This window comes from Juglans regia, chromosome 14 (assembly GCF_001411555.2).
Source record: "Juglans regia cultivar Chandler chromosome 14, Walnut 2.0, whole genome shotgun sequence".
Taxonomy (NCBI): Eukaryota; Viridiplantae; Streptophyta; class Magnoliopsida; order Fagales; family Juglandaceae; genus Juglans; species Juglans regia.
In genome coordinates, this window is record NC_049914.1 from 12615716 (window position 1) to 12642233 (window position 26518).

At 34.6% G+C, this 26518-nt stretch overlaps 1 protein-coding gene across 1 annotated transcript; it reads left to right on the top strand.

Moving 5' to 3' along the window:
• The first annotated feature begins 7954 nt into the window (after positions 1 to 7954).
• On the top strand, positions 7955 to 19290 carry LOC108990112 (vacuolar fusion protein MON1 homolog). The gene is made up of 14 exons (XM_018963979.2): positions 7955 to 8742; positions 11020 to 11099; positions 11240 to 11311; positions 11449 to 11488; positions 12445 to 12546; positions 12660 to 12781; positions 13633 to 13765; positions 13924 to 14015; positions 14698 to 14779; positions 14973 to 15037; positions 15644 to 15937; positions 16054 to 16145; positions 17275 to 17339; positions 18989 to 19290. The coding sequence occupies exons 1-14, from the start codon at positions 8218 to 8220 to the stop codon at positions 19082 to 19084; spliced, it is 1860 nt and encodes a 619-aa protein (XP_018819524.1). The 5' UTR covers positions 7955 to 8217; the 3' UTR covers positions 19085 to 19290.
• The last annotated feature ends 7228 nt before the right edge of the window (positions 19291 to 26518 follow it).

The window sequence follows — 26518 nt, forward strand, 5'->3', positions numbered from 1 at the left end:
ATAGTTTATTGAATTATTTTGATTGTCTATGCAATTTGAATTGCCCTTTTGTATATTGCATAATCTGAGGATGGATGTGGCCTTTTTTCTTTGTTTAATCTTTGAAGATCTTGAAATGAAAATTTTGAAGAACATCAAGTATTGTATATGTGCAAAAGGTTATGAAGACAACAAGAAGAAGTAGAAGAAGAGGAGGAGAATGATTGTATATGTCTGTTAAATTGTTTGTTTTTTAGATTTTTAATCTAGAAGAAAAAGAAGAAGAAAAGAAAAACTTAGAATAATTTTCTATGTGTGTAAAATTGTTTGTTTTCTAGGTTTTAGCCGGATACCCGGTTACAAGCTGCATATATATACCTAATACCCGTCAGGTTGTAACCGGTTTTAGCCGGGCAGGTATCCGTCGATTTTAAAAATCCAGATGCAGATTCGAATATTTTCAGGTATCCAGATTCATTTCCGGATGCAAAACCCTAAGTAGTCATGCTCTACTATACAACGATATTGTGCTTTTGAGTTTTTTTTTTTTTTTTTAAGTCTTTCTCATTCTTTTCTTTGCTTTTTCTGAAACCTCCTAAACATTTTGAGCAACTCTGGGAAAAAATTGTTGCGACCCTTTATTCAGATATGCCCTTTATTTTCATGTTGTGTGGAACATATTCTTTCACATATATATATAAATGCAGATGTTAGTACGGATACTTCCATGTGGTGAACGATGGCTACACTCATTGGAAAATGTATGCAATTGGAGAGAGTGTAAACCCTTTTATTAATAGCCAAGGGAACATATTTGCCACACTAGATGACAAATTCAGAAAAGAGGAAAATTTCAAATTCAGCAAATGCACCAGATGACTACATTCATTTTTTACTCTACGCATTCCGCTCTAAGTTTTTATAGAGAGTGAATATTGGAAGTGAAAGACCAAACCATTGCACTCTTCTCTCCAATGGCTATGGATACGCTCTCTACTAAATTTCTACAGCAGTTCGACATGAGATCTTAGCATTTTTCAGTTTTTTGAAATTCAAAAGCTTCTAGTCTATTCCTCTTGTTAATAAAATAGTCCATTTGTCTAAGGTTTCGTTTAGTTACACAGATGAGATGAGATTAGAAATTTGTGAATAGTAATGAAATAGTTTATGAATAGTAGTGATATTTTGTGTTTTGTTTGAAAGTTTGAAAAAATTATAATAATTAGATAAAAAGTTGAAAGTTTAAGATTGAAAAATGTTTTGTTTAAGAAAAAGTCTAGAATGGCCCGGGTAAATTAGTCCTGCAGCGCACCATGAGATGACATCCCATGTTTTTTCTTTCCTCTAACAGTGTAAAACATGTTGCATTCCTTCTATTTCTTTAATGATTTTTTAAATATCCTTAACCATTAAATAAAAAATTAAAAAAAATATAAACTTACTAATAGTCACTTCCTTAACTATTAAAAAAATAAAACAATAAAAATATGAGTGGACACATTTGGTGGTCATATTATTATTTGAGTAATTCTACATACAACCGTGAAGTGCGTAATCGCCGCGTAATCGCTTTGAAAAAGAGTGGGATCCACTATTAAAAAATTAATTTTTTTCATGTGGGTCTCATGTTTTATTCATTTTTTTCAAAGCAATTACGCGGCGGTTACGCAATTCACGGTTGTAAGTATCTTTTCTCTTATTATTTTCCATAAGATTTTGTTATGGTGTTAACTTGTGCAATTGGCACTATTATATTATTTTTTTTTTTCCAAATTCATTGAATTTCTAACTTTCCTTCATTTATGGCTTGGTTCCTAAATCAATAAATTAGCCAAAATCAGTGGAGGGGCAGGGCCAAGACTATTGTGGCACGGTAATGTGAGTAGCATTTTTATGGGAGAAGAAAATACAATAATAAAGAAAGGTGAAAAATCAATTGTACTAATGAAATTAAGCAAAAAATCAAGACTAAAAAAGGAAATTGCTAACTATCAAAAAACAATAATATTTATCATCAACAAATGATCTTGTATCATATACAATATTTTGATTAGAGTTGGGTTTAAATGAACGTAGCAAGGGTTTCCAAAGAACCTAACTAAAATTAAACTAATATATTTTTTAACTTAACTAAAATGAAAGCACCTTCTTTACGAGACAGAATCGTTGCGTTCATGATGGCAGAAAATTCTTCATGGCGTCTACTTACGGCATCAGCTTCCTCACACTAGACTGAAAGAGAGAAAATCGGAAGAAGAGGGGAAAACTAACTAAAATACAGAGTTTTTTTATTTGAAAGGTATTTTAATTTTTTTATTTAAAAAATTACAAAAAGAAATGAAATGAAATGAGTACAACTATCAGAAGCAAGAAGATAAAAATAAGTAAAAAAGAAATGTCAACTCACTATGTGTCACTGGACTACTTAACTTAGGCCGTTCCGTAGCAATTCCTTTTGTTTAAATAATCAAAAAGTCTATTCGTACTCGGGAGGAGTAACCCCCACGTACACGGGCCTCCACGTGGATAAATGAAATGCGGCGTTTCATTTACAAATTCCCTTCCCTGCATTTCAACTGCGAATTCCCTTTCATTTGATGCAACACAAAGCACATCTCGGCTTCCATCTCCTTGCATTCATTTTTACAGGCAAATAATGTACCCATCCCAAGTGAAGAAGCTTCGCCACCAAAACCAAAGCTAAATACCAAACCAGTACCACTATAAAAAAGGCATGTTACAAAAGAAAACAAAAAATCGAAATTATGAATGAATATATAGCAACTAACCATGTTCCATTCTCTGAACACGTAAATATTTTCATTTATCCAGTACTTGAACCAACTATTTTACTAGGTACCCGTCATTGGTTGCAGAAAGGTAAAACTATACTGATGGGTGGTCAAAGATATAGAAAATAGTAACAAAAAAAAAAAAAAAAAAAAACAGAGCAAAGAATGCTCATACCCACCAGGAGGAAAATGAAGAGGATGAAGACGAGATGGGGTTCGACGGCACAATGGGGGTTCAACAGCACAGCGGCGCAGTTTCTTCTGGCACAGTGGCGAAGTTTCGACGGCACAAAGACGAGATGGTTGATGCCTGTTGCTCAGATGGCCAAAGAATGAAGAGTTCTGAGATGCAAAACAGGGATGAGTTCTGAGATGGGTTTCTGAAATCGATTTTTTTTAATTTATTTATTTATTAAAATAATAATATACAGAAATGCTAGGGACAACAGCCCCTGCGTCCCCACCACGGAACCGACTAACGTGGCAGGCAGCAGATAATATTAAAAAAGGGGGGGGGGGGAACATCCCGTATGCAGAAGGAGGAAAAATCGAAACAAAAAATAAAGAGCTGGGCAACTCACACAGAAGAAAAATAAAGAGCTGGGCGAATTGAGAGCTGGAATAAAATTGCTAAAAACTCCGAATAAATTCTCGAACTCACACCGAACTCTGAACTTTGCTGGCCCTTTTTATAAAACCGAAAAGCATGAAGCTTCGTCCGAGTGCAAGTAAAAATGTCTCTAAGGCAAGCCAACTTTTCTTTTCCTTGTTTTCCAGTTTTATTCCTTTCTTTTCCTTTTAAGGCAAGCCAACTAAATAATATATTTCCGGTATCGGGGACAAGCAAGCCGCTGATATATGGCAAAAATGAAGGCATAAACAAACTAATCGTGTAGATGCCGATTGCAGAGGCGAGCCCAAACCCCAGCCAGTGCAGCCAAACCTTTCTCTTCCTCCTAAACTTAATACCTTTAGAGCAGTTTCAGAGTCTAGAAAGTCGAGCCCCCTTCTCATACGAATCCAATAGCCTTTACTTGAGTCCTTTTTCTCAACTTTTCTCTATTAACTTTTCTCTCCCAACCAAACGAACCTCAGCCAAGACGACACACATAGAAAGAGATATGGCGTTTAGAGGATAGGAGATGATGAAGAAAGTACTTGGATGAAAGGTCAGCTTATCTCTCACAGTTTGGTGAAGAAGCCGATACGGAGTTTGACAAAATTAGAGATGCCCTCAAAGGACTGAATGATGCTAGTGCCAGGGTTTGTTGAACTTCTTAATTCTGCATGCAAATCATGTGATATGATTATAGACCAAAAACAATAACCACTTATTTTCAATTTTCATTTATGTTTGTCAGATAATGGAGAATATAGAGCCGCATGCAGGCTTTTGAGGAATCCTCAAAATTGAATCAGATTCTCTCTTCCCACAATCACTCACGACTATTGAAATTGTTGTCCCTCTCATGGTGGTGGTTTGCAGTGGCTCATGGTGACTCAAAATTGGAGAGCCCAATGCTTTGTTTTTTTGTGCAAAAATAGGGGCCTCTTAGACGTCCAATATTGACTTGAGCGACAGTGGTGTACGACAGGGGTTGTGGAGGATCTTAACGTTGCATAGTGGAGGAGACTGTGACGTGGTGGTTGAAACCGTTGGATGCGTGTGGACGAGTGACTGGTTCACCGGAACCGTAGGAGGAGGAGGTATGCTTTGAGGTGGCTTATGGTAATTGCTCCGACTCTGGTTCGGGTTTGATCTTTATTCTACAGACTTGGGAAATATTGCTCTGGGAGTTGGAAAAGATGAGAGGTCTCTATAATTTGGGAGGATACGAAGGAATTTGCTCTGTGAACTGGTTTTGGGTAGGGCCGTAAGGGTGAAATGAGCATTTTCATTTCTTTCCCGCGTGGGACGTGGTTCCCCACGCGGTTGTATATATAATTTTTCTAGAGAATATAGTTTCATTGATAAAGAAAGAAAAAGAAAGTACCTAAGGGGCGAAACCTCGATAGACACCACTAGAACATTAGACCCCAGGCAGAAATTGAAAGATGATGATGTAATGGTACTAAATAAATGGTCGGGTCCCATGATTTGCTACAGTGAAGACGGTTGTTAAAGCACTCTATTCATGATCGGCTTGTTTGAAACATCTATTATGACTCATTAAAGTATTCCACAAATTTGCAATAGTAAGGAAGATGATCCCAATATGAATTATGTATTGCATTTGTGTGGATATAAATGATCGAAACTTTGAGAGCATAGGAACTTAGATCTCTCTTCTTCAATACGTTTTTTCTATGGGTATTGATAGCTATTAATTTTAATGGACTTAACTTTCATAGTTTTCTTGTACATATTTCTTCTTCTTAGTCCGACATTTTTTCTTATTTACGTCTAGTGTACTTCGACAATGCCTATTTCTCTTTTAATATTAATAATCCGAGATTCGATTTTCATATTTATCCAATTTACTAATGATAATAACAGACAAATAAGAATAAATTACCCAACCTTAAATCTTCCCCACTTGATCACTACTTCAAATTCTCAGTTTCAATTTGTGATGATCTAAACATAAACATATGATATTTATCTAAGACTTTAATAATAATAAAAAAAATGTGATTATATATCTATCTATTTAGCGCATAATGCATTGAACTCATTTCATATTAATATATAAATAGAGTCGCATTATTCATCATTCTATTAATCATCATCTTTACATAAGCTTCTAATGTGTCATTAAGTGATTGAAAAACTATCTATCAACTTTTACTTATTTTTCCATTCGTTAATGCTACAGAAGGAGATCATAAGAGAAGATCATAACAATAAAAACGATGATAAATAGTATTTTGGTTAACTTGTTAGAACAAAATAATAATCATGCCATGACATACACAATTTAATTGCAAACTTTATAAATAACCCTCGTTACAATCCCTGTGTTGCTCAATTAAATTACCAATGCCGTAGGAAATTAGATTTTTCTCTCTTTGATCCTCTTAAAATTTAGCAATTATTAGGGCATACCTTTTATGTCTTGGGAGAAGAGGAGATATAGGCTACTTTTGAATAGTAAAATGAGATGAGATGAGAATATTCTAGATAAAATATGAAAGTTGAAAATTGAATAAAATATTGTTAGAATATTATTTTTTTAATATTATTATTGTTTTAAGATTTGAAAAGTTGAATTGTTTATTATATTTTATGTAAGAATTTGAAAAAATTATAATGATGAGATGAAATGAAACTGTTTTTGTATCCAAACGGTACCCTACTCTTTGTCTAAAGAAAAAATAATACCACTCTTTATTTTTATAATTCAAATAGCGTAAAATATGTCATATTTTAAATGGTTTCATCTGTCCACTTAAATAGATAACCATTTGAAACATGACATATAGTAAGTGTGACTGAAAATTAATAAAAATCTAGATGAAGATTATTTTTCCTAATCTTTGTAATAGAAAATTATGACTTTCACATTAGAGAAATATTTTGGCTACAAAAGAATTTCATAAAAGTCAACCCACAAACCTACGTGGCTTGACGTGGCATGTCAATTTGTAAAATTATTTTTTTGTAAATTAGATGTAATATATCACATGAAATCATGTCAGTTTGTAATTTTATTTTTATAAAATCTCTTTATTACTATAGTAGTTCTATTTATATTAAAGCCATATACTCTTATTACATATTTTATAAAAACTTTCTACATTTGAAATTTCCTTATCTACGTAGATAAACCACTTGAAGTTTCTCGTACGATGAAAACGATAATCTCAATAGACTTGCCACTTGGCGACCACCAAAATTAGTCAATAGGCCTAACAAGAGATCATTTCAGCTAGAAAAAATCTATTCATCATTTTAATTTTTATTATCTTCCTATCATCTTATGATGTGATATTAGATGATAAGTTTATAAGTAAAATATAATAAATAATTTTCAATCATTTAATGACACATTATAAGATGATGGAAGGATGATGGAAGTTGAGATAATAAGTAGCATTACTACTCTTTCGGATAAATTGGGTTTTGAACCGGATGAAAAAAAAAATCAGTCCGGCCCGAATAGACATTGCCAAACCCAATCAATCCCTTGGGTTTTGGGTGTGGTGAGAAACTGATGATATAACCGGTTACCTGCGATTTTAAGGATCCAATCGTCGTGTTGGGGATGTACAAGTTTGTCAATGACATAGGAACAACCTAATTATTAGTAAGAATGGACAAACAAAGAGACAGAAGAAAAGCATATAGCCTTTGTCTGTTTATGCAAAAGGCCCAAAGTGACAGATAATATGCCGTTTCCTCCGGAAATTTCTGAGAAGATAAATGCTACTGCTAAGTTTTGGCGTTTACTATTATAATAATTAGGCTTCGAACGGGCCCAAGCCAGTCAGTGTACTATGAATGCTTTCTTTTTTTTTGTTTTTTTTAAAAAAAGGGTACACTATGGGAGTATTTTTTTTTAGATGAAATATAACATTTCATAAAAATAAATTTATAAATTTATATGATTTTATATAATATATTATATTTTTTTATAATGAAATTAATTTTATAATTTAATTTATCACATCAAATCATATATATTTATGAATTTATTTTTATGAAATATCTTTATAATTAAAAAAATTCTTTTAAAAAAATTCTTTATTTTGATTTAATAATTATAATAATAATTTTCTTAAAATAGATTGTTGAAATTTTATTAAACTTATTTATAATTTTTTAAGAAATAATAAATATAATAAAATATTAAATAAAATAAATAAACAAAATGCAGAGAAGAGAAATGCTATAATATACTATTTTTTTTTATAATAATGATTTGTACAAGTTTTATACAGTTATTTTATAAAAACAGTGAATCTCGTTTTTGTAAAAAAGAAAAAATTTATTTTTTTAGGTAGATCTATTTTTTACAAAGAATGAAGGATTTATACTTAGTATTTTTTTTTTTTTATCATCTTTATATTTTTTTAATATGATATCCGATTTATAAATTTAATTATATAAAAATTTCTATTAAACTATTTTTCTTAATAATAAGATGCCTTGTCAAAAAAAAAAAACAAAAGCCGAAGTGATGAACAGAATATAGAGAATATATACAGATGGCATCAACCCGGCCCGTACTAGATAGACTGCGAACGAGACGTGCATTCGGATCAGCTACACGTTTCCACCAACCGGTCAGGCTCTGCCTTCGAGTCGTGGCCTTAGCGCTGCGTTTCGCGTACGGATTGCACCGGCCAACGACTGGTAGGCGACGCACCACAAATTCTGCCCTCCCCCCCCCTTCTCTCTCTCATTTTTCTCTCCAACCAACCAAAAGCTAAAAGAAGAAACCCGAGCTATATTCTCTTGAGGATTCCACCGTAATTGGAAAACCTCTAAGCCTTTCTCGCGTCAATGTCCTCCGATTCTAGCTCCTCACTCTCTGGCGAAGAATCCACCGGTCCGGACCCCAACCTTAGCCCCAAACCGCTCGAAGATCAATTTGCATCGGTCGCGTTGACTGAGCCCGACAACGAAGCGCAGACGATTCAGGATGGGTCCCTAAACGGCGTCGCGAATGGGTCTCTGACGGAAAGCAATCACCGAACGGAAATCCAAAGAAGCTATGAAGGAGAAGGAAGCGTCAGTGGTGTTGAGGAACGAATTGAGAGCAGTTTTGAGGTCCAGGAGGTGAGGGAGAGTGTGGAGCGACGCGTGGTGTGGAGGAGGACGAACTCGGAGCTGGAAGTCGATGGGCAGTCGAGCCCTAGTAGTAGTGGGTATGCCGGTGAAAGGGGTAGTACCAGTGCCAGCAGTGGTGGGTCGGGAATTGATGGGATAGGCGATGATGAGATACAAGAAGTGAGGAATGATGATTTGGTCGATGGGGTTTCGGATTTACCAGCCTCATGGGTACCTGGCAAGCGGCACCTCGATGAGGTACTGCATTTGGGGATCCTTGTTGTTCAATTGTATAAATTTTTATCAGTATTCTATGTGCTTTCGGATCAATTGTGCAGGCTTCACGCATAAATACACATTGGACAGATTTTATTCTACGTGCTTGCGTATCATCGTCTTTTCCCAAAATGAACGCAAGCAAGTAAAGCAGGAATTTCCAATTAACATGATCATAGGTTTTTGCAATGTCTAATTTGAAAAGTATCCCTCTCGACGTAAATATTCTATCTAAACTTTCATTTGCTATAAGCACCAGGTCTAGGATTTGTCTGCCTCTTACAGACGCATTTTGGGGTTCCAATATAATCTTCTCCGTGGCTGTACTCTTGGACGAGTTAATATCAAAATATTTGGGAAATTTTTAGTTTTAGTGCAATGTTGCTGGATGTTAGAATTCATACTCTTGTTGAGTAGTTCTTAGTAGCAAGTTGTGGTTCCAGCTGCCTGTTATTCAACATAAGATTCAAATTTAACTCGCCAAAACAAGGGAAGGGGATGTTTGATAACCAAAGAACTCTTTATTTATTATAGTCCTCATTTCTATTGAGTTATTAGTTTAGAAGTGAAGTAGCTCCTGCCTACAAAAGCATCTGCCTTTTTTGGGAAGGGAGGTTTGGAAGAGAAAAGTTGGTGTGAGCTCTGAGGTCAGCAGTAATATCTCACCTTGTTTAAGGATTGTACATTCCATTAGGAGTCTCCCCCAGTCGAGCTAGGCTACTAAACAACTAATATGGGATAAATGTAAGAACCAGTAATGAAGGATATAAATAGAGTATAAAATTCACATCGCAATGGCATTTGTTTTTCAAACTAGATCAATTCTAAATGTGAATGTTCATAGGGTGGGTTGTATTTTGATGAGGTCCAAAGGCATCATGGGGTGGGAATATAGGAGAACATAAGAAACATTTGGAGGCCATATTAGATTTGAGGTGGAAGACGCGTCTTAGAGGTTAGCTTCTGTCATTATTTGTGGTGTGGAGATAGGATTCTCTAGGAAGCTTCCTGGGTGTTTACAATATTGCTCATGCTAAAGACGGTTATAAACCCCAAGGGGTTGGCCCAAGTGGTGAAGGCCTTGTTCTTGGGGTATCACTCCCTTCAAAGTCCAAGGTTCAACACCTCATGGGTGTAAACAATCTTTTGGGGCCACACCCCCCGGTGAAAGGCTAGCGATTTAGCCAGTTCCGTGTAGGGAAACTTCCGAGGGTGCGGTGCACGGGACCAGGGTTTATTCTGCAGGGGTGGGTCCGAAGGGCCCTGCTTTGGAGAGATTCCCCGACATTAAAAAAAAAAAAAAAAAAAACAGTTATATGGCAGTCCATTTTGAATCTTAGTTTTATTAGAGCAGCTCATCATTGGGAGGTAGATACTTTTTAATGCATTATTTAATTTGTTGTATTCCACTAGTTTGAGACGAGGGGGTGAAGGCAAACTTCTTTGGGCTCCTTTCAAAAGGGATGCTCAATGTTCATTCATTCTGTGATATCACTGCTCCACATGATAAAAACTCCCTTCCTCGGAAGAGTGTTTGCTTGACTAAGGTCCCTTTAATAGCTGTGTGTTTTGCTTGACAACGTTGCTAGAAAAAATCTCACCATAGATAATCCAAGGAAAATGCACATCATTGTGATGGATTGGTGATGCGTGTGTGAGGATGGGAAGCCTATTGTTAACTTTTTTAATCTGTTGCAAGATTGCTAGTGCTTGTGTAGTGACTTTTTCAATTGAGTTGGTTTGGCTTCGATCGTGCTCAGAGGAATGGTTGACCTTTTTAACTCTCGGGGAGGATTAGGGGGAGGATTGTAGACCACAAATTGCAGTATAGTAGAAGATGGTTCCTATTTGCCTCAATGGTATATTCAGAGGGAAATGAATGATACAAATTATATGTATCATGAAATGGATACTGGATGAGATCAAAACTTTCTTTCCCAATACTTTCTTTGGCCAGTTTTTTAGACTTTAATGAGTTTAGTTTACATGGTTTTCTTTTATCTTTTTCTCCTTCTACATAGGTATCTTTCTTTTATAGATCATGTACTTGGGTTGCGCCTTGTAATGAAGTTTTATTCCTTATCAAAAAAATAATTAGTCTGATTCCAGAGCTCAGTGTTTTGTCTGATGAAATAGCGTCAAACTATATGGCTATTTTAGTTTTTTTTTTTTTTTTTTAATGGTGCTGTTATTTTTAGAAAAAGTAGCAAATTCATGTAGTTATATATTATGGACTGCTTGATTAATACTGAAGTGCAGGATGATGCTTCCATATCATGGAGAAAAAGGAAGAAGCACTTTTTCATTTTAAGTAACTCAGGCAAACCAATATTTTCCAGGTTTGTATTTGGCTCCTGCAATTTCTTTAGCAGAAACTGTTCAGTTTTCATGCCAATGCAAAAAAAACATAGTCCAAGCTTTTAAATTCTTATCTGGGCCTTTTGTTGTTTTATATCTTGTCTTGAATATTAATTGCCAGATACGGAGATGAACACAAGCTAGCAGGATTTTCAGCAACATTGCAGGCCATTATATCCTTTGTGGAGAATGGGTACCTGGATCTTTCTTCCATAGTTGTTTATTTTATGAATTTCTGTGTACCATTGTGCCCCTTTTCCTAGCTTAATTGTTTATTTGAAGCCAAATCTATAAAGGCTCTCAATGGTTTGTTTATTAATCACTTTTCAGGGGGGATCGTGTCAAACTGGTCAGGGCAGGAAAGCACCAGGTATTTTTTACATTCTTTTGAAATTTTCATTCTTGCAGTTATCTGCTTGCTAGCCATATTTGTTTCTTGGAGACATAAGATGAAGTGTTCTCTCATTCTCCTGAGAACTCTTGTTCATGAAACAATTCAGAAGTGATTTTCACCATTCTTTTCTGATTCTCCTGAATACCTAAAACGCGTCTATTAGAGGCTGCTAGTTATTATATTGACCCAAAATACTTTTCTTGCCAGTTGTATTACTTGTGTTTGTCTTTATTCCTGGTTTTTAGTTCTTAGAGTTGGAAAAAGAAGAAAGGAAAAAAAATATTCATCTTGAGATCATGACACATTGTGGATCTCTCTCTCTCTCACTTCTTTATTGAGATTGGTGTTGAATTATCATCCACAAGACTTGATGTTTTTCCAGAGTTGGGTAGGTGTAATCCCCCAGATGTGTGATTGTGTTTGGGAGGGTGAAGTTCAAGCCCTTTATAATGTTTTCAAGGGGCTTCAATTGTAACCTTGACTAGTCTTTTTAGAGTATGAGCTTGATGTGGCTTGGGCCTGACTTGGGTCGTTATAGTAGGAGAGAATACTAAAGGAAATAGGAACTGAAGTTTGGAATTCTGTCAATAGTAAAAGGAAGGAGAGCCCAATTAGGATTCCAGCTGAGACAACTAGTAAAAGGAGGATCAGAGCAGTTTATACAAGTTCCTTGCCTGAAAATAAGGCATACCTACTACAAGAACCAAATCTGTGAAATGGGTCTTTCTTATATACATTGTGTGTACCTGGATTGTGCCTTTTGCACTTTTTATTGAAATTCTTGTTTCATATCAAAGAGAAAAAACATGTCATTTGTTGCTTGTGGAATAGAATGCCTAGAAATTGAAGCTTGTATACAATTACTTTTACAATTTAGAGGGTCTTCAAAGTCCTTTTGGCAATCAGCTAAATAAATTGATTTGGATGTACAGGTGGTTTTTCTTGTGAAGGGACCCATTTACTTGGTTTGCATTAGCTGCACAGAGGAGCCTTACGAGTCGTTGAGGGGGCAACTGGAGCTAATTTATGGTCAGGTATCATTACCTGCACAGTTTTGCCCTTCTGAATATATTAGCTACTTTAGTTATCTTTTTCTTCATAATAATCAGTGGACTTCCTCACATGATTGATTATAATATGGATGCAGATGCTTCTTATTTTAACAAAGTCAGTTAATAGGTGCTTCGAGAAGAACCCAAAGTTTGATATGACACCTTTGCTTGGAGGAACTGATGTTGTCTTCTCATCTTTAATCCATTCATTCAGTTGGTTTGTTTCTCTATTCCCTTCTGCATATTGGAATGCATTTGTTGCAAAACGGATATATATGCATTTTTTTCGTAGGTAAAAAGGGTTGATTGACTGTCAGCAGAGATGTATATGAATGCATTCATATTTTTGTTTAGCAGCCCTGCAAAGAGGGGAGATTCATGAGCTCCTTTCTCTGGGGAAGTGAAAATATTGAATATTATGTAGAAAGCCAGGATCTTATTGCTAGATTAGAACAACCTTGGAGCTCACATTTGTAGATGCTCTTGTATTGCTTAGTAAATGCATATGAAAAAATATTTTCTAACTTAAACCATTCATGAAACTACCTTGGATAAACAAGAGTTTTCTAATTTAAACCATTCACAAAACTGTGAATGGGCTGGGTCTCCAGTTGAAAGTTTGAGCATTTGACTGATTGGATGGATCCACTTAAAATGTCATATAATAGTAAGGAATTTAATCTTTACTTTTTTCTTCTTTTGCCAAGTATAGAGTCGCATATAATTTTTTCATTCTTAAGCTACCTTGGATGCAAAACCATCATATCTGTCCTGGTTAATGCAACTATAGTTTAAAATATAATTTTTCAAAATCCATTCTGGTTACTGCTCTGCAATGTTTCTATTTTTGACGTTTCGTGAACTCTTTTGTAGTCAATGAAGTTGAAATGCAAGTTGAAATGTCTGTCTTATTTTTGGTTGTTTCTCATAAGGTTTACTTTGCTGTTATCTATAAGCTGCTAATCATAATGCCCCTGCCCCTCCCTTTCCCCACTCCCCTCCCCACAAAAAAAGTGTCATGCTATTTCATAGGCTTATAAGTTTTTTTGTTCATTTCTTTGATTTTAGGAATCCAGCTACTTTTCTTCATTCGTACACTTGTCTTCCCCTTGCTTACGTGACGAGGCAAGCTGCAGGTGCTGTACTACAAGATGTTTCTGATTCAGGTGTTCTATTTGCAATATTAATGTGCAAGCATAAGGTTAACACCCCTATCCCATTGTTTCACCTACTTTTTCTTTTCTGAATTTATGCATCCTTAGGGGTACATCTATTGAGTCAGATCTTTTCCTCTCTTTTTTCCCAGTTTATAAATATTTACTGGTTAGAGCAATTCAGAGCTTTGAAGCTTGGTTGCAGGTTGTCAGTCTTGTTGGTGCTCAAAAGGCTTCTCTTCATCCTGATGATATGCTATTACTTGCCAACTTTGTTATGTCATCGGAATCATTTAGGCAAGTTATTTTGGCTTTGAGAAGTCTTATGTCATTTGTTGATGATCCTTCTGTCATGGACAATTTTACTCTGTAGCATGACTAAGAAGTACATTGAACTATCTCTTGGTTCTGATTTGTTGGAAAACAAGAGTGCTGGCTCTTCTAAATTGCTTAACTGGTTTCCACTCAATTTCTTCTTTAGCTAATTTATATGTTTTGGTAAATGAAGTCTGCATTCCTATCTTGTCTTGATTTATGCATTCCTAAAAAATATCCTTATTATAAGTTATAATTCACTACCTGCACATAACGTTTCAAGAATCTGCGTGTTCTAAATTTCTAATCACGCATTTTTTTGTGTGTGCCACGCTCTCAATGTCCACATTTTGTCAAAAACTTTTTAAACATATTCTACCATTGATGTCTCACAAAACATTCCTATTTTCCTTTTTTTTTTTTTTTTTCTTTAGCTGTGAACATTTTTTTTTTTTTTGGAGAGGCACATGCTGATAGAATAACAACCCAGAGGAATATTTTTTTTAAGTACAACCACACAGAAGATAAGTCTTATTATATCTATAAATATCAATAGGACATAAGATAACCCACAAATGTCAAAGCTATATTTATTGTTAATACATTTTTATTTCTGAAAATATTTGATGCTGCAAATTTATATATGCTTTTTTGCTTCATGCAGGACTTCCGAATCTTTTTCACCAATTTGCCTGCCAAGATATAATCCCATGGCATTTTTGTATGCCTATGTTCATTATTTTGATGTGAGTTTTGGGTTCACATTCACACAGTTTAGTTGCTTAGTTTATAAGATCCTGGCTAGTGGTGGTATGAAAAAGCTGGCCTCTATATATATTTATGCCAATTGTACAGTTTTTATGTGCAGTAGACATTTTCTTGTATACCGGTGGGATCAATGATAGAAGAAATGACTTTGACATGTTCTACTCATTGCAGGATGACACATACTTGATGTTGCTTACTACAAGTTCAGATGCCTTTTATCATCTCAAGGATTGCAGGTAAACTATGGTTTTAAAATAATTCAGTGGGGGTGCATTATGTTGCATTTCTTTTTTCAAAGAAATGACGTACGTTTTGGCCTAATATGACCGATGTGACCTTTAAAGAAAAGAATGGAAAAAAGGAATGTTACTAAGGCCTTGTTTGGATGTTGAGATGAGATGCAAAATCTGTGAGTTAAGATATTTTACTAAAGCCTCATTTGTTTGAGTTAAGATATTTTATGGATTTCGGGAAAGAAGAGAGAAAAGGTTGAATAAAAATGATATAAAGTTAAAATATTGTTAGAATATAATTTTTTAATATTATTTTTGTTTTGGGATTTGAAAAAGTTGAAATTTTTTTTGTGTTTTATTTGGAAGTTTGGGAAATTTATAATGATTAGATGAAAATGTTGAAGATTTGAAATTGAAAAGTATGTGTTTGAGTGATGTTTGGCAAGGAGATAAGATTAGATGAGATGGGTTGAGATAGCTATCCAAACGAGGCCTAAATTTTGCTGACCCTATGCACGCAAACCAAATAAACATAAGCTTACTATGTAATTTATAGGGTGTTATCTTTTGGTTAATTTTATATTGAGAACTTTTGCTGCAATTTCATAGGATTCGTATTGAAGGGGTCCTTTTGAAGTCAAATGTTCTCAGTGAAGTTCAGAGATCCATGCTAGACGGTGGGATGCATGTCGAGGATTTGCCTATTGATCCCTTACCTCGTTCTGGGTCTTTATCTCCACATTTAGGCCAACCTAAAGATTCTCCTGAGAGATTCAGAGAACCATATGTGGGCATTGGTGGACCTGCTGGACTTTGGCATTTCATGTACCGTAGTATATTTCTAGATCAATATGTATCTTCGGAGTTCTCACCACCAATTAATAGCCCACAACAGCAGAAAAGGTATTATGTTGAATCTTGCTGCAACTTTGCTAGACAAGCTTTGAATGGGAGTGTATGGTTAGGCTAATGCTTTACTTCGTTGTTTTTGGTAAGGTAACTAATTTATTGTTTTGCAGATTATATAGAGCTTACCAGAAACTTTATGTGTCCATGCATGATAGAGGAACCGGTCCCCACAAAACTCAGTTTAGAAGAGATGAACATTATGGTATTTAATCTCTTAGTCCATTCTACAACTAGTTTGGAAATGTTGAATAAACTCAACATGAGTTTGATTCACTTAACAAATGAACCAAGTTTGAGCAAAATTTAGGCTAGTTTATTAAATGATTCAAACTTATATAAACTCAGCTCAATGTGTATAAACTTTTATAAACTAACTTTGTATTTATTATTTTTTATAGTATTATTTTTAATTTTATAATGAGAGCCTATTAAATATTTTAAAAGATAAAGAATTTATGTCTCAAGGCAGTATATATAATTTAAATTATTTATAAATACGGGTCTTGATATAGATACAAAAAATGTGTATGTAACCTGTATAAAGATATTCATATAAACTCAAAATTTGTTTGTTGAAATTTAGGGATAAAGTCACTTATCAAAAAAAAAGAAATTTAGGGATAAAGTCATAAGATGTGGTATAAATCATTAATTTTGTGCTAGAAACTGTATTCCATACATTACAAATACAAGATTTGTCAAGTTCATACATATAGTTCACTTCTTGAACACGATGATATGATCATTTTTTAATCAGTAATAAAAGTGTTGAACATGATGATATAATGTTAAACATAATTAAATAACTAAATGTTTATACAAATTTATGAAAATGTATAAGATTGCAGTAACAAAATTTGTTTCCTTTATGAAACTAATAAATTAATCAAGTAACTGGTGAATAAGCTCAAATTAATTGGAAAAACTATTGAATTGTTCATGGACAGAAAATCTAGGTCAGATAAGCTTGAGCAAGACCTGTTTTCAAATAAAAATGAAATGCACGGAGCTTGAAAATTCAATACTTGGCTTGACTTAGTTTGATTACATCCTCTAACCACTGCCAAAACATGCAACTTGTGTTGATAGATTTGCTCGAAAAATTGTATTCAGCCGCTGTTTCGCATTTGATTTATGTGCTTTATTCTATCCTTTTTCATTTCATAATCTGAATTTGGCTTCTTCTTAGTTGTACCTCTTTTCATAACTAGAAATCATTTTCCTTGACAAGCTTGTTTCAGTGGCGTAAGATTAGATGTTCATGTCCTTGTTTACTTGCTTCATTTGAAAGGCTTTCCTGGTGAAATTTCATGGTCTTTTTAACATGGCAGTTCTACTCTGTTGGGTCACCCCGGATTTTGAACTATATGCGGCATTTGATCCACTGGCAGACAAGGTCTTATTTAAGCTTATGTATCTGAGATTCGTTTTGTTTGTTTGCTTTATGCTAATTATCATACTTGTCAACCTTTGTTATCTTCCAGTTATACGTTACTGTTTAGTTAGAACAAAATGGAATGAAAATACGTTTGGAGAGACCGGGCAAGTAGTTTACTTATTCCTGCCTAGGTATATGGGATATTTTCAGTGAACATCTTTCTTTGTAGCAGGGTTTTGAAAAAGAAAAGGAAAAGGTGACTTTGCTATGGTTCAAACCAGCAGCAGGACCTGTCACGAGAAAATTTTTATAGTTAGTGCAATAGTTTGAAATAACAGATTGTCTAACAACTTGTGGACCATGTTAGTCCCTACATCTAAACTTTTACTATTGGCAAGAACTTGTTTGAGTTCCATATCATAAAGAATTTAACTTATTGGTCCTAAGAATGATATCAGGAAGTACCACTTGTGCAACCTTCGTTTCCATGGGTTCATTAGCTAGATGGCAATTGGCACATACAGTACAGTCAATTTTTTCTTGTGCATATTAAGAAACCTGCTGTGTTAACATGGGATATGCATTTGAAATGGGTGCTCTAGTTATTATATATATCATGAGCAATATGGAAATGGATTGAGTAATTTCTTCCTTCATCCAAGAGAAAAGATATTTGTAGTTTGTGAGATCCGATCAGTTATATTGAAATTCCATGCAATAAAATGAGGCAGGTTCCTACCTTGTATAGTTGCCTATATGTATGTGACTATGCTTTTTACTAAAACAATAATATGGAATAGAGGAGGAAGCCCTTGTAGGAGTCAAAAAGTACAATGCTAACTGTTTTGCTTGTGTTCAAAGTAACAACGATTATAATTTTATCTGTGAAAATCATTCTTCAAACTCTTATTTGAAGATACACAATTTAAATAAGTGATGGAGATGCACAATTTAAATAAGCGATGGAGATACACAATTTAAATAACAGAAGATACAATAAGTTATTATATAGGAATTCTACATGAATCAGTGATAAAAAGAATTGAAGTTTTATTGTGCCCTTAAGTTATATAGGACTTCTTGAATCCAAGCCTCAAGAATAGCAAGTTCTTCATTAGGTAGAACAGGTAACCACTTGGAATAACGGAACGGATTATATTTTTTTAGAGTTTCAAAATAAAATGGATACAATCCTCATTGTGTGTGTTTTTGACTAATTGGTTGATCATTTTTTGTTGATACCTGTACAAAGCTTTTATACATGTATTTTCGGGTATGCCTTTATCATTTCATCCAAGAGGAAGAGTTCCTCTTGTCGAATTTTACATATTCCATCTTTTCTTTTTGGTCAAATAGATATATTAACCTTCTTGCTACCTTTACGCGTTACAGTCTAGGTGGGCTGTTGTGGCTTACATGTCTAGATGAGCTGTTGAAGTTTCCCGTGTCTTTCACTCTGTTTCATCATATGAATCTATTTTGCCAAATTTAATAAGCTTTTGTTTTGCATATATTATAATCCAGAAAGATATACTGACCAGGTGAAATACACTTTGAAAGCATGCAGTCAATCGAGCTATTATCCGTCATTGATTCATTTGTACCTATTGTTTCTGCATATGTTGGGTGCATTCTGAGTTTTGATTGCTATGGTCTTGTATTTGCAGGCATTGGCAGTAAAGACTTGCAACCGGGTTTCCCAATGGGTGAAAGATGTGGAAAACGAGATTTTTTTGCTTGGCGCAAGCCCCTTTTCATGGTGATATATAAATTTTTCTGTAATGCAGAGTGTACTATAGTTTTGTTTTATCTCTAATGAAATCCCACAAATTTTTTTTTATTTTTTATTTTCCACGCGCTTTCATTAAAATGGTGCTGATTGCTGATGCTAGCTAGTCCTACCAATTTGTCAAGTCACTAAAATACTAATAAATGGAAATATACAGATCAAAAGCATGATATCTGTTGCAACAGAAAGTTTTTAGGATGGACTTTCGAATACTTGATATGACGGTTGGGGTTATTAAGTTTAGTCGATGTTAGACATGCTTATGACAGGGAAAATGTATGAAAAGCCATGTAATATTACAAGATCTTGTACTTCCTGTTAGTGGTTGAGCATGACGTTTTTAAATATGGTTTTGGGTTGGGGACTCGTCTTGTGCAAGTTGATTTTATGCACTACTTTGGGAGCGGATGCCATGGGATGGTATCAGATCTACGGCAAAGCAATTGAGCTGTGCTGTGCAGTTCTGAATGCAAGCTTTTTTTACTTGAAGCATGGATCCGAAGGAACTGCTAAATTTATTTAGATAAATGATAATTGCAGTCGTGAGTGTGCAAGTGACGTACAATCATTTTGAAAAAAGTGTATAAATAAAGGACTCATGAAAAAATAATAATTTTTTAATAATAGGACTTATTTTTTTCAAAATGACTGCATGGCGTTTACCTATTCTACGACTGCATGTAATATTATTCATTTATTTATAATCTTTACTACTAATGCTAATGCTTATCTTTAGAACCAGTGATATAGAAAGTAGGGGTGTAAAAAAAAACTGGTAAACCGGACCAGACCAAACTGAACCGTTCGGTCCGGTATCAAGTTTGGTTTAGTCCGGTATCAATTTTATTTTTCTTAAAACTAGACAAAATCGATTTGGTTCTGGTTTTTCTTTTTCTAAAATCGGGCCAGTTCATATATATATTAATTTTTTACATTGTATATAATTTTTGTATATAATATATAATTATATATAAAATATTTTTGTATTATATGATAACTTATTAATTAATATAATATTAAATTTTAAAATCTTATATCACTATAGTTTATTACAATATTAGCTAATACTATATCACTAGATATTATAATATATTAAAATATATCACTATAATATAATTATAATATATTCTATTATATATAATATAGTATATATAAAATAAAAAAATTAGATCGGAATCGATAAAATTGAAAAAACTGATTTAGAGGAATAATTGCTGAGGAATGTTTTTTTTTAAATATAAAATCGCCTATTACACCTAAGGGTAATTCTATGCATCAGCCTACACACTTTACACACCATACATTCAAATTTTTTTTTTTTTTTAAATCTCAATACACTAAGTGTGTTGAGTGTGTGATGAATAGTAGGCTGATGCAAATATTTTTTCTACACCCAAATGATAAAAATGCATCTTTGGGAAGAATGGAATGCCCGATTATACATCAGTCGGCACTCTTCCATCATAATTGTTTTTCTTTTTCTTCTTTAATTGAACACACCAATATGTTGAGATGTAGCCAACTGTTGGCTGATGTAAATAATTTATCGAATGGAATATAGAACAGGACGGTTTATAGAAGAAGAGACAAAAGGATGTGTTGTGGTGTGGTATGGTTTGGTGAAGACAACCTCTCAAATCAATGGCTTTAAACTGATGAGAGTTGGGTGCTCTGTAATGATTATTGGGGGTCCCATGAGAATGAGCTCATTTGTCACCTTTTTCTTCAGGTTTTCCTGCTTTTTCTGCGCGTTGACCTCACCTCTCACCTTATACTGTTGATTCACCCTACTTATTAGGGTTTGTCAGACTGCTTTCATAGGTTTTACACGTGTAATTGGTGGAGAAGACACACCCCAAGCCAATTACTGCTCACTCATTCCAGTGGAGTCGAGGACCAACCCAACCTTCGTTTCTTTATTGAATGAAGATATTTGTTAGAGTGTATAAGTACGTGTATTTCTTTTAAAAATAAAAAATAAATATGATGTTAATATAAAATAAAAATAATAAATTTATTTTATTTTTTAAAAAAAAATATATAATACTTATATAATACATAATTATATATAATATTACTCATCATCATCGATGAAAAAGCTTTTTTGTGTAATTACTTATCCTCTCATCACACCCTCAGATTGATGGTACTCATTATGTACTTTTGCATCTTTTGGTTTAGGCCTAATTTTATCATTGTTTCTGGTATCAAAGAATGGTCCCATACGTTGATGCGGCTACCTCACTCACCTCGTATCTCTCTTCTTCTTCTTTTTTCTCCATGAATCAAGCATATATATCATTAACATAAAGAAAATGAGATATATGAGGAAGGGGTGTGATTTCTAACAAATATACAATTACAATACCAAAGTAGAAGGCAAAAAAAAAAGATCGACTTTTTAGATAAAAAAAACTTAATCTCAACTCATATCTTATAAAGAGGGCACTATCTTAAATGATGGTTTTTTATAGTTCTATAGATGTACAAATTGTTGAAGGTGCACTGCAGTTTTGTATTGAGATATTTTTTTAAGAGACTCGTATTCCCTACCTTAAGATCAACGATTAGAGAAAGCAAAAACATAATAGGAAGACTGACATCGAATGGTCTAGTATGCAACTGACTGATTTTCGTTGTGACGGCACGTGGAGACCACGCATCAGTGGTTGTGAGATGGGGTGGGTCAAATTAAAAGATCTTGAGGTGGTGAAACTACTAGTACTGCACATGTAGCCGTCGAATGCATTTTGGCACGGCAACGCATAGCAGCCACGTGCAGATCAAGTCGCCCATGAGGATCACGCATCTAAATTTTCGTTGCAATTCCGCTTCATCTCAATAGATCAGTGGCTGGGGATTGTGTGGTAGAGCGCGTGCAGGCAGTCAATTGCTAGAATGCGGTAGATCTAATCAAAATCTAGCATAGAAAAATGAATGATTAAAAACACTAGTAACAAAATTTATGAATAAACAAGTACTGAAAATTTATGAATAGAAAAATACTGAAAAATGAACGGAGATGAGAATGAGAAACTTTTCTAGAGAAAATCAATAGTTTCTCTTTATAGAAAGATAAGCAATCCCTCGTTATCATGTTTGATGACTCGTGTCTCTTTTATTATCTTCAAAATTCTTAGGGCAGGTTTGGGGCCGCGAACAAAACCGAGAATTCTTGTCCCATTTCAAGTCAGAGACAAGATGAAATATCCAAACATAATTTTGCTTAAAAACACAATCAAGAATTCTGTCTCGGTTTTCCTTTCACTGTTCATAGACAGGACTTCACATCTCGTCTGTCAGTACCAGTTCTCCACAATGGTACTTTGTACTGCTACCGTTTGCCATTACTTCTTGCGTCCCTCTTTCAACGACCCCTCCCACATGTAATGAGAGTAACATTTACATTGCATCAGAAGCTTCAACAGATTGAAAGGTTTCCAGATCTTGTTTCACGCAGGTTCATCTTTATACCGTCGATTCCAGTTCTGGCCCAACCCCGAGGTGGGATTTCTCCTCCATGCCCTAACTGCGAGAATCATCTCCTCCACCTCCGAATCTCATGTCCTGCAACTCTATATTGACGCAGTTAAATCGTGTTTCCGTTCCCGTCAATAAACTGTGCTCGAAACAAGTCGAACCTCAAATCACTCCTACACATGAGAATCTCTGCCTCTAATCTCTGCATTGGCAGTGCAATGTGTACCCCAACCCAGCGAATCTCTGCCCCTAAACCATAGCCCCTGTTCTGCATCCTTTCCAAGAAGAGAAGTGACCTCAACAGAGACCCGTGGGCAATCGAGTGGTTTGAATCTGTACGAACGTCATTCACTGTTTGTTCACTTCGTCTGGTGCGGAAACAACATAATGGTGTATAAAGTCCCAGTTTCCAGTCCAACCGTCTTCACCCCAATGAACCGGTGCAAGTCTCACAACCAAATCCCCAAACATCGCAAGGGATGCCTCGCCGTTCATACGTCCACCACCACGGGTCCTAAGACACGCTCCTACCAGGTAAATTTCCTTGGGTTTGTGATTTTGCTTGTTCTAGATGACCTGTGATGGGTCGGTTAGAAAATCAGACTCAGCATTATTTTGCTTGCTTTAAATTTCACTAAATTGCTTCTTAGGCTTTCTTAATTTGGGATTTATTTTGTACGAAATTACATGGTTGCTTAACTGAAATATGCACTGCAACAAATAGAGTGGGGCAAATAGTCCCAATCCTAGAAAACCTTTGCAAAGGGCATGTATGCATTGCTATTATGGTTTGAGATATGCTCTAGTGTTGAGGTATAATCTGATTAACATGCCTATTGTTTAGTTGGTTAACAGAAGATGGTATGATGCATTGAGATTTCAGAGAGACATGGGAACTATAGAGGCTGCAATAAGGGACTTATCTGTTCGATTTAAACATGTGAATAGAGAAATTAACTTGATAGCTTATTTTCTTGAGATGGGGCTAAGGGCGTTTCAACTTTCAAGACTGTATAATGACAGATTTTTGCCTCCTTCTCTTGCGGTCTGATAGTATTTTCAGATTTCGATCTTGTACAGTGACTTTGTTTGATAGAAACTAAAATCTATAAAAACCAAAAATGACCTTGTGGAGAACCAATGGTTGGGAACATGGATGCATTTGGCAGATTACATGCAAGTAAGTTCATTGTTCTTGTATCTATATATCTATCTAGCTTTGCATCCCTCCTTGACATAAGTATGGTTGAGACTTTAAACATCTCAACCATTGTACAATTATACTGAGCTTCCCTAGACTTCTATCATCACCCGGACATCAGTCTCAATTGAAGATATATCAGTAAACCAGACTCTAATGCCCTGAATTCATCTCCCGTGAGAGTTTCCTTCTCCAACAACACGTCTGCTAGTTTATCAATAGCCCCACGGTTATTGATAATGTGATTCTTTGCAATCTTGTATGCACTTTCTATCTGTTACGTATAGAGGAATCTATGTCCTCTGCAAGCTTTGAAGACATGACTACAAACAGGTGCTCACAATTGCATGCAATGGATGTGGTAGTTTATCAACTGGTAGGAAATTAACATAAAAGGGGGGCGTAGGGAAATTCTTGTTTAATGCTGCTGGCTCAAAATCTGCCTGTTTGTTGGCTCTCATTAATAATGCTTGTGGTACTTTATTTCTACTATATTTTTATTATTTTGATCTTATTAATAATGCTAATATATTTTTCTAAGAATATGAGTTCAATATGTATTTCCTGTACATATTGAATACTTTTGCGAGTAGATTGATAAGTGCCTTCTGATACCAATAGTGTTGTAAGTTTCGTTTGGAAGTTGAGTTGAATTGAATTTTTTATAAATAGTAATGAGTTGAAATGATATAGTAGATTCTATAAAATTTATCTAAGATGGGTTTAGATGTATTTAAATGTTAAGATGAGTTGAAATGTATTTATTATAAGTTAAAAAAGATTATAAGGGCAGATTTGGGGGTTAAAAAAGATTATAAGTTAAAAAAGACTATTTCTACTATATCATTTTATAGAGTCTCATATGTAAAAAGATGTCAAGTTAAAAAAAATTGTAGATCTCACATGTAAAGAGATTTTGAATTGTCATGAGTTTAATAATTTAAAAATTGAATATTTAGATATTGAAATAAGTCTAAATCTAAACCAAACTCAACTGAGCTAGGTGCAGTCAAGTAGCCAAACCAACCTTTACGTCTTCCTTTTGGCCCTTAAGCATTTGAGTTTATCTTCGTTGTCTTACCCACGTACATAAGGATATATATATATATATATATATATATATTTATATATATATATATAAGAAATCATCAATACCATGAGTAAAATGTCAATGGTTGCTAATGCTTATATCAACAATAACATTAGGCAACCAGATATTGTTACAATTTTAACTCAAGGTTTTACCAGAGTTTTAAGGAACTGGTGGGATAAGTACCTAACCAGTGATGCAAGGGAATCCATCTAGCATGCAGTAAAATGCAATAAGGAAGGATTACCTATTTTTGATGAAACTATTGGGACTGCACATCCTGATAGTATCAACACTTTGATTTTCACTATTTTAAAACATTTTATTGGAACACCATCTAATATAACTAGTCGCGTAAGCGATCAGTTGAATAATCTCAGATGTCATCAGATGTCAGATTATAGGTGGTATCAAGATGTTTTTATTTCTCGAGTAATGCTTCGTGACGATAGTCAAAAGCCTTACTGGAAGGAGAAATTTATTGATGGATTGCCTAGACTCTTTGCTTACAAAGTCAAGGAAGAACTTACTAGTGCTGATGGATTACTTAACTACGAAGAATACACCTATGGTGACATCTTCAGTGTTGTTAAGAAACTTGGCATTAGTATGTGCCATGATCAAAGAATGCTTCGTGAACAGATGAGAAATAGTAAGAAGGCCAAATACGAAATGGGCACATTCTGTGAACAATTCGGTCTTCCTAGTATTGCTCCGTCTAAAAGAAAGCATAAATCTACTAAACCTTATGGTGGTTTCAGGAGAAAACCCCGTGATGAATTTTATAAGAAAACTTATAAAAAACCTTTTTCCAAATCTTTTCCAAAGAAAAGGAATTTCAAAAATTCCAAAGATGATTCTTCTGGAAAATGTTATTTATGTGGCAAGACTGGGCATTTTGCTAACAAATGTCCCAAGAAAGCCAAAGCTTTTAAAAAGAAGTTTAGCCAGATGGATATTCATCCCAATGATAGAGAAGAACTGTTTCGACTCCTAGAAACAGATTCGTCTTCATCATCGGAGAATCTTGAGTATAGCTCTAGTGATTCAGAATATCACTCTGAAGCCACTACTCCTGATCCTTCTGACTTAAAGCTAGGTTGCAATTGTAATTCTACTTGTTGTAAACCCCCTAGTAAGACAATCAATGTCTTAACTAAGGAGGAAGAAGAGGAGAATCTTTTGCTAACCTTGATTTCTCAAATTACTAACCCTGAGCTTAAAGAAGACTATCTTCTAAAGCTAAAGAAGTCAATGCTCCGAAAGGATCCTAAACCTTCTAATCAAAGGGTTAATTTTCAAGAAACCTTGGAAAGATTTTCAAAGAAAAAATCCAAGAGTATTTCTGTTTCTGATTTACAATTTGAAATAAATTCTGTCAAAAAAGAAATTGCTGATCTCAGATCTGATATAAATAACCTCAAGTCTGAGAATGAAGTTTTAAGACAAGAATTTTTATTAATCAAGATTGACAAACAACTTGATCAAGACATTCCTTCTGATAATGAGCAAACTGAGGCTGGTTCCAGTCAACAGGATTCCCCTGCCGACAACCAGATTTGTCTAATTCGTCATACTATTCCTCCCAAATGGTTTTCACGAGTTAATATTATTGTTGCTCATGATTTTCAATTCTC